The sequence below is a fragment of the Carlito syrichta genome, unplaced genomic scaffold (assembly GCF_000164805.1).
Source record: "Carlito syrichta isolate Samal-C Ts95f unplaced genomic scaffold, Tarsius_syrichta-2.0.1 Scaffold305203, whole genome shotgun sequence".
NCBI lineage: Eukaryota > Metazoa > Chordata > Mammalia > Primates > Tarsiidae > Carlito > Carlito syrichta.
The window spans coordinates 252,676-273,233 of record NW_007249299.1 but is presented as its reverse complement, the minus strand read 5'-3'; the positions used below and the strand labels follow the sequence as shown (position 1 = coordinate 273,233).

The 20,558-nt window shown below is 37.9% G+C and overlaps 1 protein-coding gene and 1 pseudogene across 3 annotated transcripts in view; both read left to right on the top strand.

Annotated features, from left to right (window-relative positions):
- ABCB1 (ATP binding cassette subfamily B member 1) overlaps nt 1–20,558 on the top strand; it is a 97,652-nt gene that overhangs the window by 20,643 nt on the left and 56,451 nt on the right. For both annotated transcript variants that reach the window (XM_021714074.1, XM_021714073.1), the window contains one exon: nt 15,600–15,724. In XM_021714074.1, coding sequence (XP_021569749.1) covers nt 15,600–15,724 — 125 coding nt within the window. The remainder of the gene's footprint in view (nt 1–15,599; nt 15,725–20,558) is intronic.
- LOC103263647 lies at nt 9,835–10,834 on the top strand (annotated as a pseudogene). Its single transcript, XR_002482158.1, has one exon. The product of XR_002482158.1 is annotated as a metallophosphoesterase MPPED2 pseudogene (transcript).

Below are 20,558 nucleotides of genomic sequence, written 5' to 3'. Positions count from 1 at the left end.
AGGGGAATACTAATTTGAATGATAGTATATTTTTCATCTGCAACCCTGAAGACCAGAAGTGACACAATATTATTCAAGTGCTCCTAGAAAAGAACTGCCAAGTATAAATACTATAGCTAGTAAAATGATCATTCAGGAGTGAGGAGGAGGTAAAAAAAACAGTTTCCGGTCAAAGAAAACTGAAAACTTTTTTCAATAGCATATCTACTATTAAAGATTGGCGAAACAAAATTCTTCAAACAGAAAGGAAATGATAAAATAAGAAATATTGGCACACTGGGAAAGGAAAATGAGCAACAGAAAGTGCAGAAATGTGGGCATGTACAATAAACTTTTTTCACCATGAAAATCAAAAATCATGTTTGATGATTGAACCATAAATTATAAGTGGAAAAATGTTGATATCGGTAGACTGTTATAAGTCACATATGAATATTACGATACCCAGAGGAGCCATTATGAAACACATGCAAAATATATATTCAAAAATACTATAAATAAAGCAAGATTGAATCCTAAACATGGATCAGGTAACCTGCAGGAAGGCAGGAAAAGAGAAGCAGAGGGATGAAAACCAGAGGAGACAAACAGAAAGCAAATAATAAAAAGGTAAACTTAAGAACTAATGTATCATTGAGTACCTTAAATGTAACTGGTTTAAATACACCAATCAGAAGAAAAATTGGTAGAGTGTGTTAAACACACACACACACACACACACACACACACACACACACACACACACACACACACACAACTATATGCTGTTTACAAGAAACTTACTTCACATTGAACAACATTGGTAGAGTAGAAGTAACAGTATGGAAAAAGATACACCATACAAACATTAATTTTAAAAAAAATAAGTGACTATATTAATATCTGATAATACAGACTTCAAAGCAAAAAAAAAATCACTAGGGAACAAGAGAAACATTAGGTAATGATAAAAAGATCTGTCCACCAGGAAGACATGTGATCCTAGATGTTTATGCATCTAATAACATAGCCTTAAAATACATGCCATAAAAACTGAGAGTTTTGATTTGTTTATTTAAATAAGAGCTGAAGGGAGAAGTAGAAAAAATTACAATTATAGTTGGAAACTTCAACACTCCCTCCACTCAACAACTGATAAAACAACTAGACAAAAATTAGCTAGGATATTAAAAATCTGAATAACACAGTTGACCAGCAGTATCTAATTGGCATTTATAAAACTTTCTACCCAACAACAGCAGAATACACATTAATATTGTTGTTGTTAAATGTCCGTGAGACATTTACCAAGACAGATCATATCATGGTTCATAAAACAAACCTTAACTAATTTAAAAGAATTGAAATGAATAAACTGTGTTTTTTCTGACTACCATGGTGTTGAACTAGAAACCAAAATTGGAAAGACAAGAAAATCTCAAAAAAATGAAAATTAAATAATATGCTTTAAAATGTATGAATCATATAGGAAGGCTCAAAGGAATTATAAGAATACATAAAACAATATATAAGAATATTTGGATCTGGGCTTGGTGGCTCAGCCTGTAATCCTGTGACTTTGGGAGGCTGAGGTGAGTGGATTGCCTGAGCCTGCGGGTTCGAGACCCGCCTGGGCAGCGAGACCCCATCTCTACAATAAATCAAAAAATCAGCCAGGCGTGGGTAACGCATGCTTGTAATTCCGGCTACTTGGAAGGCTGAGGCAGAAGGATCGCCAGAGCCCAGCAGGTCGAGGCTGCGGTGACTGGGAGCGGCCACTGCACTCCAGTCTGGGCAACAGAGTGAGACTCCAACTCAAAAAAAAAAAAAAAAAAAGAATACTTGGGATGCAGTTGAATAAGGACTGAGAGATAAATGTATAGCATTAAATATTTATATTAAAGATGAGGAAAGATCTCAAAATTTAAGTTTCTACCTTAAGAAAGTAGAAGAAGAATAGCAAAGTAAGACCAAAACAAGTAGAAGAAGGAAATAACAGAGGTAAATACAAAAACCAGTGAAACTAAAATTAGGAAAACAGTAGAGAAAATCAATGGAACAGACAACTGATTCTTTACAAAATAAAAAACTGATAAACCTCTAGCAAGACCGATAAAATACAAAGAGGGAAGATAGGAATCACCAATGTCAGGAATGAAGTGGGGTATATCATTAATCCTGCAGACACTGTAAAGATAAGTGCTATGAACATCTTTATGTTTTATGCTTATAAATATGACAATTCAGGGATCAATTTCTTCATTATCACAAATTTCCAGAATGCACCAAAATGAACTAGAGAATCTGAATAGCCCTATAACCATTTAAGACATTTAATTTGTAACTGTTAAAGTTCCTGAGAAAGGATTCTCCAGGCCTAGATAGTTTCAATGGAAAATTCTACCAAACATCTATTTAAAGAAGAATTAGCACCAATATCATACAATCACACACACTAAACAAAAAAAGAAGAATACTTCCCAGCTCATTTTATGAAGCCAGCATACCGAAATCAGACAAAAGCAATACAGAAAACAAAACAAAATAAACCCTTCTGATCAATACCTTTCATGAACCTAATAAACTTAGAGCAAAAATCCTCTATAACATGTTACTAAATCAAATTCAACAAAATATGAAAAGAATATGAAAATCATAGCCAAGTGGGATTTGTTTCAGCTATACAACATTCAATATTTGAAGATCAATCAATGTAATCTACCATAACAATAAACTAAAGAAGAAAATCCATATGATTATATTGATTGACACAGGAAAAACATTCTAGAATATCTAACACTCACTGATGATAAAAATTTAGCAAGTTAACAATAGACCAATATTACCTGAACTCCATAAAGATCATTTAAAAACTCTTCTGCTAATATATCATGCTTCAGTGGTGAAAGACTGCTTTCCTCGAAGATCAGGAATAAGATAAAATCTTCTTGTACCACTCTTTTTCATCAAAACACTGGAACCTCTGTTGCAGTAAGGCAAGGGGAAAAAAATGTAAAAGGAATGTAGATTAGAGAGAAAGAAAACTATGTTTATAGATAATATGATTTTCTATGTAGAATATCCCAAGGAATTTACCAAAAAACAAAACAAAACAAAACAGAAAAACCACCCCAACTGAGTTTGGAAAGGTCACAGGATACTAGATCAGTTGCATTTTTACATACTAACAATGAATATGCAGAAACCAAAATTTAAAATATATCAAAAGCTTTTTCTGCATTTAATGATATAATCATGTGGTTTTTGTTTTGACATCTGTTGATGTATTTAATTACATTTATTGTTTTATGAATGTTGAACCAGCCTTGCATACCAGGGATGAAGCCTACTTGGTCATGATGGATGATTTTTGAGATGCGTTGTTGAATCTGTTTGCTAGGATCTTATTGAGAATTTTAGCTTCTGTGTTCATCAAAGATATTAGCCTGTAGTTCTCTTTCTTTGTTGGGTCCTTACTTGGCTTGGGTATCAATGCGATGTTAGCTTCGTAAAATGATTTGGGGAGAGTTCCATCTTTCTCAATTGCCTAGAATACCTTCAGTAGGATTGGTATCAGCTCCTCCTTAAATGTCTTGTAGAATTCTGCTGGAAAGCCATCTGGTTCAGGGCTTTTTTTTATAGGTAGTTTTCTTATTACATAGTCAATTTCCTTGATTGTTATTGGTCTATTTAGGGTCTCAATTTCTTCTTGTTTCAACCTAGGCAGGTTGTGTGATGTCAGAAAGTCCTCCATTTCCTTAAGGTTTTCAAGTTTGTTTCCATACAAGTGTACATAGTAGTCTCTAATGATCTTTTGTATTTCTTCAGGGTCAGATGTGACTTCATCTTTTGTGTTTCTGATTGTGCTTATTTGGGTTTTTTCTTTCTTTTTCTTGGTCAGTCTAGCCAGGGGACCATCGATCTTGTTTGTTCTTTCGAAGAACCAGCTTTTTGTTTCATTGATTTTTTTGTATTATCTTTTTGTCTTCTGTGTCCTGGATTTGGGCTTTTATTTTGGTGATCTGGATTCTTCTGCTGAAATTAGGGTTTTGGTGCTCTTGTTTTTCCAGCTTCCTTAGGTGGCTTGTTAGGCTGTTAATTTGTGATCCTTCCATTTTCTTCATGTGCGTTTGTAGGGATATAATTTCCCTCTTACTACAGCTTTCATGGTGTCCCAGAGATTTTGGTAAGATGTTTCTTCATTTTCATTTGTTTCCAGGTATCTTTTAATCTCTGTTTTGATTTCATTGTTGACCCAGGAGTTGTTTAGCATCATGCCGTTTAGTGTCCATGTCCTTGTGAGTTTTGGGGGGACCTTGTTGGTGTTAATGGTTGTTTTTATTCCACTGTAGTCCAAGAAGGTGCATGGTAAAATTTCAATCCTTTTAAATTTGCTTATGCTTGATTTATGGCCAAGTATGTGGTCAATCTTAGAGTACGTTCTGTGTGGTGATGAGTAGAAAGTATATTCTATGGTCTTTGGATGGAGTGTTCTGTAGGTATCAAGTCTATTTGATCAAGAGTCACATTGAGATTTCGGATCTTGTTGCTGATTTTTTGTCCTGGTGATCTGTCTAGGGTTGTGAGTGGGGTATTGAAGTCCACTGCTATAATGGTGTTGGAGTCGATATCTTTTTTTAGTTTACCTAGAAGTTGCTTTATGAAAGTTGTTGCTCCTATGTTGGGTGCATATATGTTTAGAATGATTATTTCTTGTTGATGGATTGAACCTCTTATCATTATGTAGTGGCATTCTGTATCTTTTTAAATTTTTGATAGCTTAAAGAGTATTTTGTCTGAGATTACGACGACTCCTCCTTTCTTTTGTGTTCCGTTCACCTGAAAATTTGTTTCCCATCCTCTTTCTTTGAGTCTGTGAGTGCCCTTTCTAGTGAGGTGAGTCTCTTGGAGGCAATAAATTGTTGCCTGGTGATATTTTATCCATTTTGCCATTCTATGTCTTTTCAGTGGTGCATTTAATCCATTCACATTCAAGCTAATCATTGAAATGTGAGAGTTGATCCCTGTCATAAGGTTCTTACAGCGTTGGTGTTGTTCTTCCTGTTTGTGTGTTGTCTTTCTTTGGGTTTTAGAGTCAGTTCATATGTATTTTTAATCTTTTGCCTGTACTCTTTAAAGAACGTTGTTGTTCTTTTTTCCTTTTCTTCTGTGTTCAATACTTTCTTAAGTGTTTCTTGTAGAGGTGGTCTGGTGGCAGCGAAAGTTCTTAGGGACTGGATGTCTGGGAAAGCTTTCAATTCTCCCTCACTGATGAAGCTTAGCTTGGCTGGGTTGAAATTGCTTATCTTTTAGAACTTTGAAGATAGGGCTCCAAGCTCTCCTAGCCTGGAGGGTTTCTGTAGATAAATCTTCTGCTATTCAAATTGGTCTTCCCTGGTAGGTAGTCTGACCATTTTCTCTTGCTGCCTTTAGGATTTTTTCTTTTATAACTACTTTGTTTAGGAGAATTATTATGTGTCTGGGAGTTGGTTTTCTCATTTTTTGTCTTGCAGGGTTTCTCTGAATCTCTTGTGTTTGAATTTTTGCATCACTGATGAGATGAAGGAAGTTTTCTTGAATGATTTCATGAAATGTTTGTTCCAGTGTGGTCTCTGTTTCTCTCTCTGCCTCAGGAAGGCCAATTACTGTTAGGTTTTTTCTCTTGAAGTGATCATTCATCTCTTGAAGGTTTTGTTCTGTCTTTTTAAGCTTCTTTTCTACGTTTTTGACAGTTTGGGTTAGTTCTGTGTTTTGGTCTTCGAGCTCTGAGATTCTTTCTTCTGCTTGGCTAATTCTGCTTTCCATGCTTATTCATTTGTTATTTATTTCCATCACAGTATTCTTTACTGCTGTTATTTCTGCCATCAGCTCCTTCCTATTTTCCTCTTGTCTCTGCTCAATTTTTTAATTCTCTCTATTAATGTCTTGATGTCTGGGTTTGTTGCATGTGACCAGTCATTCTGGGGGCTCTTCATTGTTTGTGTTCTGAAGTCTGTTTTCTCAGTATCTGACTTCCCAGGGGTCTGTATGAGACCTATGTTCTTCTTTTGGTTTTTCTTCATTTGTGCAGCTTTTTCCTCTCTACTTTTTCCTTCCCTCCATGTCACCATCTTCTTTAATTCTGTTATTTGGGGTGGAAGGGTTGCTTTTACTTCTGTTTGTTCAATCTCCTATTCTTCTTTATGTATATCCTCTTACTTTGTTCAATTCTGGAGTTGCACTGTAGGTTGGGAGTGGTCCTTTTTGCAGTGTTGAGATTTTCTTAAGGGGGGAGCTGTGATTCAAAATCTCTCTGCAAGTCCTGCTATCCGCTGACAGGTGTATGGATAATCTGAAACCCACTTCCCACTGCCTTGGAATCTGTCCGTGCAGGGGGGGGTTGTAGGTTTACTCCCCGAAATAAAATGAGGTTAACAGAGGGAAGATAATGGAGCAGACAGTGGGGGGAAGAGGGGGATGGAGAGAGAGAGGAGTAAGGGGAAAACAGACAAGTGTACCAACAAATGGAGAGAGAGACAAAAACTGAAACAGATAAAAACAATAGACCATGGCTACAAACTAACCAACTCCCATACAAAAAAAACTAAAACACATAATGATGCTAACATACAAGCTAACCAATCTCCTTGTTGGTGTGCTATTCCTCTATACAAAATATGGTTTACAGAGAGAAGAAAAGAAAATAAGAAAAAAAAAGAAAAAAAGGAACAAAGCAAAAGAAATAGAATCAAGTCAGTGAACTAACAGAACCAATCAAGCACACTCTGAGACTTTTCATTTAATTCCAATGTCCTTTCAGCTCTGATTTCTAGCTGTCTTTTCAGGCTGGTAAATTTGTTCACAGTTAGGGTCAGTTGCCCCTGGCCTGCTGTGAAGGGCAGTTCAGATAACCACTCAGTTCACTACTGCCCAGTTCACCACTCAGATCTGGCCTGTGTCTATTTATCAAACTTTTGTTTTTCCCTTTTTGGTGGTGTTACTTTGAGGTGATGCTATCTCACCGCTCCAGATGGTCTTTATCTCAGCTGCTTGCCCTACAGGGGAGGGAGCCAGAAAGAAGCTGGAAATGAGAGCCGCTGTCTCAAGGCAGACGGGAGGAGACCCACGGCCTGGCAGGATGTCATGGTGGCAGTAGTGGTGGCAGCGATCTCAGCAGATCTTTCTTGCAGGGGCTTCAAGGTCTGAAGGTGTGGATTGCCGCAGGCACGGGTGGTGTGATGTGCAATGGCCGCCGCTGTGGCGGCAGTGGCTGCCCAGACCGCTGTGATGCTTCAGCTGTGTCAACGGCTGAACTCTGTGTGAAGAGCAGGCTGCCGACAATGGGATCTGCAGCCCCTGGGGAAAGAGCCAGAGTCTTTTTCTGTTCTCTTTTGCGGATGTCTCATAGACCAAGCTGCCCCGTCACCATCTTGCCGGAAGTCAAAATATATCAATGCCATAAATAAAATTAAATACTTTGAAATACACTTAACAAAACATATATATATATAGGATTTTAATGCTGATAATTATTAAATACTGATAAGATAAATTTTAAAAAGAATAAATAAATGGAGAGACATAGTGTGTTCGTGAATTAGAAGGTCCACATAGTAAAGATACCAGTTTTTATCAGATTTATAGATTTAAAGCAATCCCTATAACAAATTTCAGGTTTTCTGTAGACATAGGTAGGCTTATACTAAAAATTTATATGGAAAGACACAGTTCCTAAAATAGCTAAAACAACCTTGACAAAGAAGAATAAAGTGAGAGAAATTAGTCTACCTAATATTAAGGCTTACTATATAGCTACAGGAATCAAGACCATGGTATTGGTGGAAGATAGACACATACATCAATGAAACGGAATAAAGAATCCTGAAACAGACCTATGCAAATATCCCCAGCTAGTTTTTGACAAAGGTACAAAATTAATTCAGTGGAGAAAGGACAATCTTTTTGACAAACAGTGCTGGAGGGAAAAAAAAGAAACACCTCAACCAAACCTGATATTGTTGTAAAAACTAACTCAAAATGAATGATGGAATTAAATGTAAAATATAAACTATAAAAGTTTTAGGAAAAGCCGGGCTTGGTGGCTCAGCCTATAATCCCGTGCCTTTGGGAGGCTGAGGTGAGTGGATTGCCTGAGCCTGCGGGTTCGAGACCCGCCTGGGCAGCAAGACCTCATCTCTACAATAAATCAAAAAATCAGTTGGACGTGGTAGTGCATGCCTATAATTCTGGCTACTTGGAAGGCTGAGGCGGAAGGATCGCCAGAGCCCAGCAGGTCGATGCTGCGGTGGCCAGGAGCGGCCACTGCATTCCAGTCTGGGCGACAGAGTGAGACTCCAACTCAAAAAAAAGTTTTAGGAAAAAAGAATAGGTGAAAATTCTCAGGATGTAGGCCTGGGAAGAGTTCTTAGATTTCACATTGAAAGCATGATCTTTAAAAGGAAAGATTGATAAATTATATTTCATCAAAATTTTTACTCTTTGGAAACCCATGTGAAAAGAATGAAAAGACAAACTACAGGGAAAGAGTTATATGCAAACCATGTGTCTAACCAGGAACTACTATCTAGAATATATGAAGAAGTATCAAAACTCAAAAGTAAGAAAACAAATAATACAATGAAGAGAATGGGCAAAATCAAGAACAGACATTTCAGGAAAGAGGATCTATAGATGACAGGTAAGCACATGAAAAGTTGTTTAGCGTCATTAGCCATCATGAAATGCAAATTAAACCACAATGAAATATTACTACACATTGATTGGAATGGCTAAAATAAAAATAATAGTGAACCACCAAATGCTGAAGAATATGCAGAGAAACTGCATCACCCATAGATCGCCAGTGGGAATGTAAAATATTACAGCCACTCAGAATAAAAGTTTCATAGTTTCTTATAAAACTAAGCATGCAGTTACCATACAATCTAGCAACTGCACTCCTGGGTAGTTATCTTAGACAAAATAAAATTATGTTTACATTAAAGCCTGTATACAAAAGCTTATAGCAACTTCCAAATTGGAAGCAATCCAAATCTGTGGTACATCCATACAGTAGAATGCTACCTAACAATAAAAAGGAAAGAACTATTGATACATGCAACAACCTGGATAATTCCAGAGAAATTATGCTGTGTTAAAAAAAAATCCCAAAAGGTTGCATACCACATGATTTCATTGATACAACATTTTTGGACAGAAAGTGCAGCAAATATCAGAAGGGATTGCTTTTCCATTTCCCACGGAGCAATGGAATTAAAGAGAAAGGTAAGAGAACTGCTACAAAGAAGAGAAACCAATTAAAAATCACTGATAACACCTGAAGTCCCAGCAAAGAGCCATTACCTGAGAGAATAGCCACTGGAGCATAAACAATAGCTATCTTTGAGAATGACTATACCCAGACATCTCTAAGATATGTGCAGTTTTATTAAGAAGCCAAACCTACCTTTGATCAGTATATATAGGATTGGAGAATCAATGGACAGAATGAATTAAAACCAAATGCAAGGACAAAAACGAAATGAAATCGCAACAGAATTGGACAGACTCAAGAAAGCATATTTAGAACTAATGGAAATAACTCCTTCCAAGAAGTAAACAAACTGACAAACATAGGAAGCAGTATTGACCAATTAGAAGAAAGAATCGCAAAGCTGGAAGGCCAAAATACGGAATTAACCCAATCTATGAAAAATATAGACCTCCGGGGTAGAAGGTTCTGGCCCGCGCATGCCCCTCGCTGCCCAGTGCGCCCCCGGCACTGCTTCCGCCGGCTCAGGCCACTGGGTCATGGATCGCCAGCTCACCAGGTGCTGAAGGCATCTCTGGGACTGGAGCGCAGCCCAGGAAAGAAACTCACAGCAGGATTGATGAACAGATCCTTGGATTCAGAGGTCAGCTGAGGCACACCATGCCCGCGCCCGCCTTTTGCTCTGTGAAGTTGTGAATTGCCCATGCTTGCAGGGAGGAAGGATGGCACATGGGATCCCTTCTCAAGGCAAAGTTACCATAACGGTGGATGAGTACAGCTCCAATGCCTCCCGGGCCTTCACGCACTACAACATCAGCCAGAGCAGATTCCAGCCACCGCACGTACACATGGTCAACCCCATCCCATATGACACTCCAAAACTAGCGGGCCACATGCGGTTTGTGTGCATCTCAGACACACACTTCAGAACAGATGGTATCCAGATGCCTTACGGGGATGTCCTTCTCCACACGGACAATTTCACTGAGCTGGGACTACCCTCCGAGGTTAAGAAGTTTAATGACTGGTTAGGAAACCTGACATATGAATATAAAATAGTGATTGCTGGGAATCATGAACTGACATTTGATAAGGAATTCATGGCAGACCTTGTTAAACAGGACTACTACCGTTTCCCCTCTGTGTCCAAATTGAAACCAGAGGACTTTGACAATGTTCAGTCTCTCCTGACAAACAGTATTTACTTACAAGATTCGGAGGTAACGGTGAAGGGATTCAGGATATATGGTGCACCTTGGACCCCGTGGTTTAATGGATGGGGCTTTAACCTACCCAGAGGTCAGTCTCTGCTGGACAAGTGGAACCTCATCCCTGAGGGCATCGACTTACTCATGCCTCATGGACCTCCTCTAGGTTTTCAAGACTGGGTTCCCAAGGAACGTCAAAGAATGGGCCGTGTCGAGGTTGAACATGGTTCAGAGGCGAGTCCGGCCCAAGCTCCACGTGTTTGGTGGGACCTATGAAGGTTACGGCATCATGACCGACGGTTACACGATGTACATCAACGCCCCGACGTGTACAGTCAGCTTTCAGCCCGCCAACCCGCCAATTATCTTTGACCTTCCAAACCCACAGGGATCCTGAAGCTCTCTCTGCTGGCATACGTGGCCCCGATTTATAGCAATTGTCCCAACAGAAGCTGGCATGGAAAAGACTTCTCTTCACGCTTTCTAATGAAAGCTGTGTCGAGGGAAGGAAACAGCCCTCGTAGAGAGGATGGCTTAGCGAGCGAGAGTCCTATCGTGGTTATATAAGGTCTCCTTGTTTGTTTGTTTCTTTGAAATTATTTTAGCTTTAAAAATACAGTAATGGAATCTGTCAAGAGCAGGTGTTTCATACAGTTCAAGAAGGAAAAAAACGAGCGCGCAGACTCCTTTTCAATATGGGTTTATATATATGCATATTTTTTGTGTATTATGACTAAGTTAGGAGTTTAATATTGCCAAGGACAGCCCAACCACACGGGTGGCTGGACTGCAAGGCAGCCAAAGCCTGGAGGGAACGGACACGTTTTCTCAGAACTCAAGGTCTCAAAGAGCTTGGGTCAAATCTCGGTACAGTGGCAGGTGTGTATAGACTTAAGTGGCTGCAACAGAAGCTTACTAAAATAAGCTTAGTTGTCCTCTCTATTTAAATGCCCCCAAATGCCTCCTTACTTCCCTACCCCCTCCCCATTTTGCACTGTGTGTCAATGCAATCCTTTCTAACACAAAATATTGTCGCTAGTAGTCATTTCTGTTTCCCCATTGTAAATGCTGTCAAGCTTTATTCTATTTCATGTTACCTTGTTAATGAAATTTAGGAAAGCAGTTGTCTCTTTAAATCTATTGTGCTATTCTATATCTAGCGGCCTTTATATGCAAATAAAATAGCAAGATTTTTTTTTTAAAAGAAAGAAAAATATAGAAAAAAAAACAACTTAAGAAGAAAGAAGAAACTCTCTAAGAGATGTGCAGTTTTATCAAGAAGCCAAACCTACCTTTGATCAGTATATCTGATATAGAAAGAGAGACAAAAAACACTTTGGAATAGATGTTTCATGAGGTCATTCAGGAAAACTTTCCTCATCTGATCAGAGACATGATTATACAAGCACAAGAGATTCAGAGAACCCTGCAAGACATATTATGAGAAGACCAACCCCTAGACAAATAGTAATTCATCCACACAAAGTAGATATGAAAGAAAAAGTTCTGAAGGCAGCAAGGGAAAAAGGTCAGACTACTTTCCAGGGAAGACCAATCAGAATCACTCCAGACTTATCTGCAGAAACACTAAAAGCCAGAAGGAATTGGACCCCAGTCTTTAGTGTTCTCAAAGATAAACAATTTCAACCAAGAAATTCCCACCTAGCCAAGCTAACTTTAAGAAAAAAAAAAAAAAAAAAAAAAAATATATATATATATATATATATATATATACACACACACACACGGAAAAGCACACAGGTCCTAAAATGGCAAAAGCAATCTTGACAAAGAAGAATAAAGTGAGAATAAGTCTACCTAATATTAAGGCTTACTATATAGCTATGGGAATCAAGACTGTGGTATTGGTGGAAGACAGACACATAGATCAATGGAACAGAATAGACAATCTTGAAACAGACCTATGCAAATATGCCCAGCTAATTAAATGGAGAATTAAAATCCTTCCCAGACATCTAATTCTTAACAGAATATGCTGCCTCCAGACCAGCTCTGCAGGAGATGTTTAAAAAAGTGCTGTGCACAGAAGAAAAAAGAAAGCCCATACACTTCACAAGATCACAAATGAGCACAGAAGCAACAGAGCATATAACACACCTCCAAAAATGAAAATACAAAAGTTACAAGAGAACAAAACAGTCTTATACGAACTTTATGACAGGGACAAATATGAATGAATCACTATTATTTCATGTTGGAGGAACAGGGGAAATTGGTCTTTCATATCCTTGAGAATAGGTTCATGTGTTTGTTTTTTTTTTCTTTTAACAGACTTGATCTCCTAAAAAAACCAAACATTTGATGAACATTGTACTATATTCTTGCCTACTTATAATTGTGGAGGGTTATAGAAGGGAAAAGGAGTCAGATTTGTTGAATTCAGTGTGGAACTTAATATAAGAACACTAAATTGAAATGGCGTATTTTAAAACACCTAATTTAAAAATATTTCTTGGTAATCTTCCTGCTGTTGACTGACTCTAGTGTGGGCATTTGTGGCATCATTAGGTTTCAGAAGAAGCAGAGAAACATTGCTAAAATATGTTATATGAGCCTGTTCTATTCTGCAGACCTATTTGTTCAGGGATGGGGCTGCCCACCCTAACTCAGACCCTGAACTGTGAATGATTCAGCAAGTATGGGGGGGGGCAGCCCTTATTTCTCAAAGGAATAATATTGCTTTGAGATGTCAGGAAGCTATAGTGAATCAGTGGACTGTTGTTTTGAGTACTAAGGAGGATAGGTATATTCCTCACGATGACTGCAGGCATGTACCTATGAACACAGTTAATCGCTGTTCATTTGCCTTCATCTACCCATTCTTGTATCTATCATAGCTCCTTTTACTTTGACATACAGGAAAGCGAGAAATGCATTGTTAAAATCAGAACAACTTTGAACTTTTTATGCCAACAGGACTCATTACTTACATGAATGAGTCCACAAATGTCTGTGAATTATCTATGGAAAGAGTATAATATTGCTTAATCAGATTTTCTTTTAGTAAATGGGTTATATATAATTTTTATTTAGATGATTGACCACTTTGGCATTCTAGGTATAAGACCCCAGTCCTTTGTCCATTCTCACTGGTCTGGTGTTCATAATAGAGCCATCTGGAACCAAAGTTCATGTATAAGTGGCTAGTTTCAGAGAGAGATTCACTCCAATGGGTGTTAATTTAAGCTTTGAAGCCTATGGACTCAGGCTTGAATCCTGAATATTCTAGTTATTAGCAAATTATTTATCTTCTCTATGCCTTTATTTCCTCATATGTAAAGTGGGAGAAATGACATCCACTTCCCTGTGCAATTGAGAATAATAAATGAGATTCTAGGTATATAAAGTATCCAGGATTGTTTCATTTGCAGAGTAAGTGCTAAGGAAAATCAGGAGGATCAAAGATCAGCTATGAAACAAAGACCTCCCTTATGGCTGGATGTATTGTTTTGTCCAAGAGCAACTGTTTACCTTGGCTTGTGGAATCTTGAAGTCATGTCACCATATATACTTGGTTCCTTGCATTCTTCTGGCCTCTTGCTTTGACACTTCTAGACCAGAGTACCATTAGCAATTGCTGTGTTGAGCATATACCATATTTTCTTGATTTAATGTTGGTTTTTCATATTTGTTTATAATTATAATATAGTATGTACCTTATATTCTGAAATTGAACATCTCCCAAAAGTTCCAGTTATATTTATTTAGATATGAGGTTTTCAGTGGGAAAATGTAATTTTCAATTAATTTGTTTTATTATTATTGTTAGTTTTTTTGAGACAAGAGCTCACGCTGTCACTCAGGCTAAAATACGGCATAATTATGGCCCACTGTAGCCACAACCTCCTGGGCTCAAGTCCTCCTGCCTCAGACTCCCCAGTAGCTGAGACTACAGGTACATACCACCACACCTGGCTATCTTTTATTTCTTTTTCTTTTTTTTTAAGAGAGAGGGTTTTGCTGTGTTGCTCAGGCTGATCTTGAACTCCTGGCCTTAAACCATCCTCCCACCTCAGCCTCCCAAAGTACTGGGATTATAAGCATGAGCCGCCGGGCTCGGTGGCTCAGCCTGTAATCCCGCACCTTTGGGAGGCTGAGGTGAGTGGATTGCCTGAGCCTGTGGGTTTTAGACCCGCCTGGGCAGCAAGACCTCATCTCTACAATAAATCAAAAAATCAGCCAGACATGGTAGCGCACGCCTGTAGTTCTGGCTACTCGGAAGGCTGAGGCGGAAGGATCGCCGGAGCCCAGCAGATTGAGGCTGCGGTGGCCGGCAGCGGCCACTGCACTCCAGTCTGGGCGACCGAGTGAGACTCCAACTCAAAAAAAAAAAAAAAAAAAAGCATGAGCCACTGTGTCGGTCAGTCTGTTTTATTATATGCCATTTCAGTCCACAGATAATTTTAGGTGGCTTACAGATTGAATATACAAAGGGGGATCCCCCCAAATTATCTTTTTGGAGAGCAGGCCCTTTTTAGTACACTTAGAATTTGTTTCTCAGATCAGATAGTCAACCAAAGTTTTTACCTGGAAGTTTTGAGAAAATTTTGTGATGATTTAAAGAAGAAACATCCCTAGTTGTGGCAAACAACTGACTGGTTCTTCCACTATAATAAGACACACGTCCGCATCGTGCTGAGTGTTCAGCAGTATTTGATCAAAAATGGCATGACCCCTGTGCCCCACCCTTCCTATTCACCCAATCCTGCCTTGAATGACTTTTTTTGTTTTCCCTTATCAAAAAAGTCCTCAAAGGGAAATGTTTTGCTGATGTGGAAGAGGCACAACAAAAAAATGGCAGAAGTACTAAAAGGGATCAACACCGACAAGTTCAAAAACTGTTTTGAGCAGTGAAAATAATGTCTCAATAGGTGTATTGTATCAAATGGAGAGTACTTTGAAGTTGACTGAAATTTAAACATGTAAAAGTAAATACACAGTATTTAATTAATAAATTCCATTTTTTAGGTCCCCCCTCATATATACTAAAAAATAGAGCATCAAAAGACCGAAGACAAGTAGATTTTGTTTCACATACACATAACATATAGCAAGCATTTGTGTTTATGTGTTTACTTTTAAAAAGGTAAAATTAACTTGTTAAAAAATTTTAAATGGTCTAACATTTTATTTCTGAACAGATACTATCTTCATTTACTGATAAAGAACTCTTTGCATACGCAAAAGCTGGAGCAGTAGCTGAAGAGGTCTTAGCAGCAATTAGAACTGTGATTGCATTTGGAGGACAACAAAAAGAACTTGAAAGGTTTGAGTTTCTTTTTTAAGTAGATAGAAATGTTACATTTTATGTCGTTTCAGCTTCATGTGTCATTCAGGTTAACAGTGCTATATACATATATATTTTTTTTTCTTGACTAGCATAATGGTTATATATACAGCATAACTAATGTTCTGGAAAAGTTGCAATTCTGATTGTCGTTTTCTTTTATCTACTAATTCAAAAGGTTTTCTGGAATTTTCTAGATGGCCAATGACATAAAAATAGTTTCCTAAGGCTGAAATGTATTTTATGTCTCTAATTTTTCCTTGTCAGGTTAATTCTGGATTCTCTAAGATTGAATGAGTGTTTTTTATAAGCTCTATGAGGACATTTTATTTCCCCTTCTGCTCAAGCCTTAACACAGTTGAGATGTGATCTATGATAAAAATATAACCCAAAAACACATTTGTACAAAGGTTCAAAAACCTTTTATATTATGTGTTTATTATCCTTGCAACTGCTCCTTTTTTTTTTTTAGTTTTCTGAGAGTATAGGTGACAATTTATTGAAATTAATAATGTCCATCAGAACCACTGATTTTTCTTTTTTAATTTTTTTTTTTTTAAAGACGTGGGGGCCGGGCTCAGTGGCATAGCCTATAATCCCAGCACTTTGGGAGGCCGAAGCCAGTGGATTGCCTGAGTCTGCGGGTTCAAGGCCTGCCCGGGCAACTTGGCAAGACCTCGTCTCTACAATAAATCAAAAATTAGCCGGGCGTGGTAGTGCACGCCTGTAGTTCCGGCTACTTGGAAGGCTGAGGCGGAGTGATCGCTGGAGCCCAGCAGGGCGAGTCTGCAGTGGCCGCAAGCGTGCCACTGCACTCTAGTCTGGGCGATAGAGTGAGACTCCAACTCAAAAAAAAAAAAAAAAGAAAGAAAGAAAGAAAGAAAAAGACATGGAGTACAGTTCAAGGTTAGGTGTACAGATGTTCCTTATGCAGGTACCTTTGTTGATGAGGTGTCGTGTCCCCGCCCCACTCCTCTCTGGTCCCCAGGCAGATTCTACTGACAATTCTGTTTCCCCGCTCTGCCCCCCCACCCCCGGCAGTTTCCCGCTAGATCCACTGATTTCTAACAGACTTTATTTGAGATAAAAATTGAATATAAATTATAATCTGATGTTGTAATATTTCTGTGTTATGAATTGTTTGAAAATAAAAATAGGTAAACTGCATTGTTGCAGTGTTTATACATTGTGTGACAAAGTCATATTGAAAGCCAAGGACATTTTTAAGGTTGGAATAATGGTTATCTCTGGGGAAGGTGAAAAGTTGTGTGATGAGAACAGAACACATGGCAGGTACTTCTGTGGTTCTAGCAGGGCTCTGTGTCTTGGCCTCCATTGCACGTACATGAGTATTTGCTGGATAATTATGTTTTAAACTGTACGTATGTGTTTGGAGTACTCTTTTGTTCATATGATATATTTCACACCCACAAAGATGTCCTCTGAGAATAATGTGGCTCAGCATCACAGTTCAAAGGGAGGCAGTGTCTATGCTCAGTTTTGATTCTTGCTAAGGTTTTTACATTTACTTTAAGACATGTCTGATTAATAAAATGAGAATTCTTGATTAATGACTGGTCAAACATCCAATGAAATAAAGCCCCTGCTCCTGTGGAGCTTGAATTCTACAGGGGAGGGAAGCGGTACATACAACCACAAATAAGTGAATGTCTAATATAATGGAGTAAATATTATATGGGGAAATAGAATATTCTGAGTCATAGTGGGTACTATTTGGGGGAACAAAATAGTCTAAAATAATCACTGGGATACTATTTAGAGAGATTATTCAGGAAAATATTAGTTGTTATTTAAGCAGAGACAGAATTAAGTCTTGAACTTGGGATTCCTTTCCAGTTTTTCTCAGAGGAAAGGTAGATCAGAAAAGTAATATACTCAACAGCATAGGAAGACACAGAAAGCTTATCTGCTTCTGCCTAGTTTCTGAGGTGGAGGAAAACATCCCCCCATGGAAATTAAAATCTCAGGCCTGACCACCATGTGCAATTGGGATCTGAATTTTATACTACTCTTTGGAGTAGGAAACTATCTCTCAAAGCCAAGGACTTCATATAAAAAATTAGTTCAAGTCAAGTGATGCCAGAGTGTCTGGTGGAAGAAATGGCAAATTGCTGAAAATTAATGAAATAAATACCCAAATTAAGATGTTAGAAATAGAACAATACAGTACATATTAGAAGGAAATAATACAAGAACAAAAATTAATTTAATAGAAATTAAGGAGAAAAAAATCTAAAAATTATTTGAAGAGACTAATAAATAACCAGTATTTTGCAGATTTAATCAGGAACAAAAAAATGAATGAGGAAAACTTGCTACAGATAAAATAACCTATTTTTAAAATTATAGCTTTATACTAATACATTTTAAAGTCCTAATGATATAGATAACATTCTAGAAAAGTACAGGTTAAAACTCTCACTTAAGAAGAAAATCTAAGGGCAATCCCTTCGGGTCCCCTCCCACTGTGGAAGCTTTTCTGTCCTCTCAATAAATCCTGCTTTCTAAAAAAAAAGAAAAAAAGAAGGAAAAAGAAAAACTGAGCAAACCTATAATCATTACAAGAATTGAATTCGAAGTTAAAAATCTCCTCCATCCCGACTCCTCCCCTCCCCACTCCCCCTCAAAGCAAGCAAAACCCACCAAGACCAGATAACTTTACAGGCATGTTCTACCAAAACTTAAATAAGAGATAACCCTATATTAACACAAATTGTTGAAGATGGAAAAGCAAAGAAAAGAAGTTGTGAATTCATCTTATAAGGCTGGTGTAATTTTGATAACCACAACTATATAGGTATAATATGAGAAAAGAAAATTAAAAGACAGTTTTGTCTGAAACAAATATGCAGAAATGTAAATAAATAATTGACTAAACAAATCCATGTGAAAAATATTTATCAGATTTTTTTTAAGCCTTTATCCTAAAGGTTATTTAATGTTAGAAAATGTTAATGGAATGCTTTAATTAATTAGATACAAAAAAATTTTCCTAGAGAAGATGGTGATCAACTTTTAATTATAAGAGTAAGCAAATGACCTTACACAGCTATATTCAGACATTCATTTTATGTGTGGGATCATTTCTTCAGAAAACATGAGCTATTTAAATATATCTTTGAGCCGGGCTCAGTGGCTCAGCCTGTAATCCTGCGCCTTGGGAGACTGAGGTGAGTGGATTGCCTGAACCCGCGGGTTTGAGACCTGCCTGGGCAACTTGGCGAGTCCTCATCTCTACAATAAATAAGAAAAACCCAGCCGGGTGTGGTAGCGCATGCCTGTAATTCAGCCACTGCACTCCAGTCTGGGTGACAGAGTAAGACTCCAACTCAAATAAATAAATAAATAAATAAATATATCTTTGAAAAAAGACATTCTTCCCTGGAAAATTGAAATTAGTTTTGCCTGAAGATCAAGAATAGACACAAGACTACAAACTGATGACCTAATATTCTTCCCAAGTTGGTCATATCTCAAAAGTTCATTCATTCAACAAATTCATCCAGCATCTACTACATGCCGGATATTGTGCTGAGCTCTGCGTTTTCAATCATGAATCGAAAGTAAAGGATATTGACCCTTGGGAGATCCTCAGTTGAAATAGTAAAATAGATAAGAAGAGAAGAAAAGGAGAAAGGAAGGAAAGGATCATAAAAGAAATGAATTGTAATATATATTTTTAAATGCTCTCTGAAAGAATCAAAAAGTGTGATGTTGAGGAGGGAAAAGTTTAAGTTTAAAATTTGGTTGTCGGGGAAGGCCTCTATGAGAAATTTTCATCCAGATTGAGACACGAGAGATGAGAAGAACCATGCCGTGGTGAGGATAGGGATGGGATGGGCTGAAACAAGAGTCTTCCAAATTCCTGAGGTGGCAAAGATTTTGATGTGTTCTAGAAAATATCACAAGGCTTGTGTGACTGGGGCTCAGTTGAGTGAAGGAAGGTGAGGGTAGGCCATGGTAAAAAGTTTGGATTTTACTCCAGGGAATTAAATGGGGGAATAATTATCCACGTTATGTTTTCAGATCATTTCTCTGTCTGTAATGGGTCTGCTGGATAGATAAGAACATCCATCAGGGTGGAAGCAAGGAGATGAGTGGGGGCGTCTGACAAAGTGGTTCAGGCCAGAGGGCTTGTGGTGGCCCAGTCTACAGTGGAAGCAGGAGAGGGATGACAAGTACCTAGATTTGGGATATAATTTGAAACTAGACCAAACATTTTCCTCCCCTTCTTTTATCTGCTTGTAAATCAAGGTCTTAATCTGACTTTTTCTTCAAATTAGCAGGTACAGGAGAAAGCCGGCTCTTTTGGAATAAAAATTTAACCAGAATTTAAAATTAATTTAATTCAATAGTAGAGAATAGTTTTGTTCTTCTAATTTTAAAATGTTTATTCTGTTATACAGGGGGGACCCAAAAAACTCAGAATTTATTTGTCAAAAATTGTGTATTTATTCTTACATGTTTAAACTTCAGTCACCTTCAAAGTACTCTCCATTTGATACAATACACCTATCTAGATGCTTTTCCACTGCTCAAAACAGTTTTTGAACTTGTCAATTTTTCTGCCGTTTAGTGGTTCTGCCATTTTTTGTTTCACCTTTTTCACATCGGCAAAACATTTTCCTTTGAGAACTTTTTTTCATTGGGGGTAACAAAAAAAAGGGCCCTAGGGGCAAGAATGGGTAAATAGGGAGGGTGGGGCATGGGTATCATGCCATTTTTGGTCAAAAACTGCTGAGCACTCAGTACCATGTGGGCAGATGCATTTTCATGGTGGAAGAATCTGTTT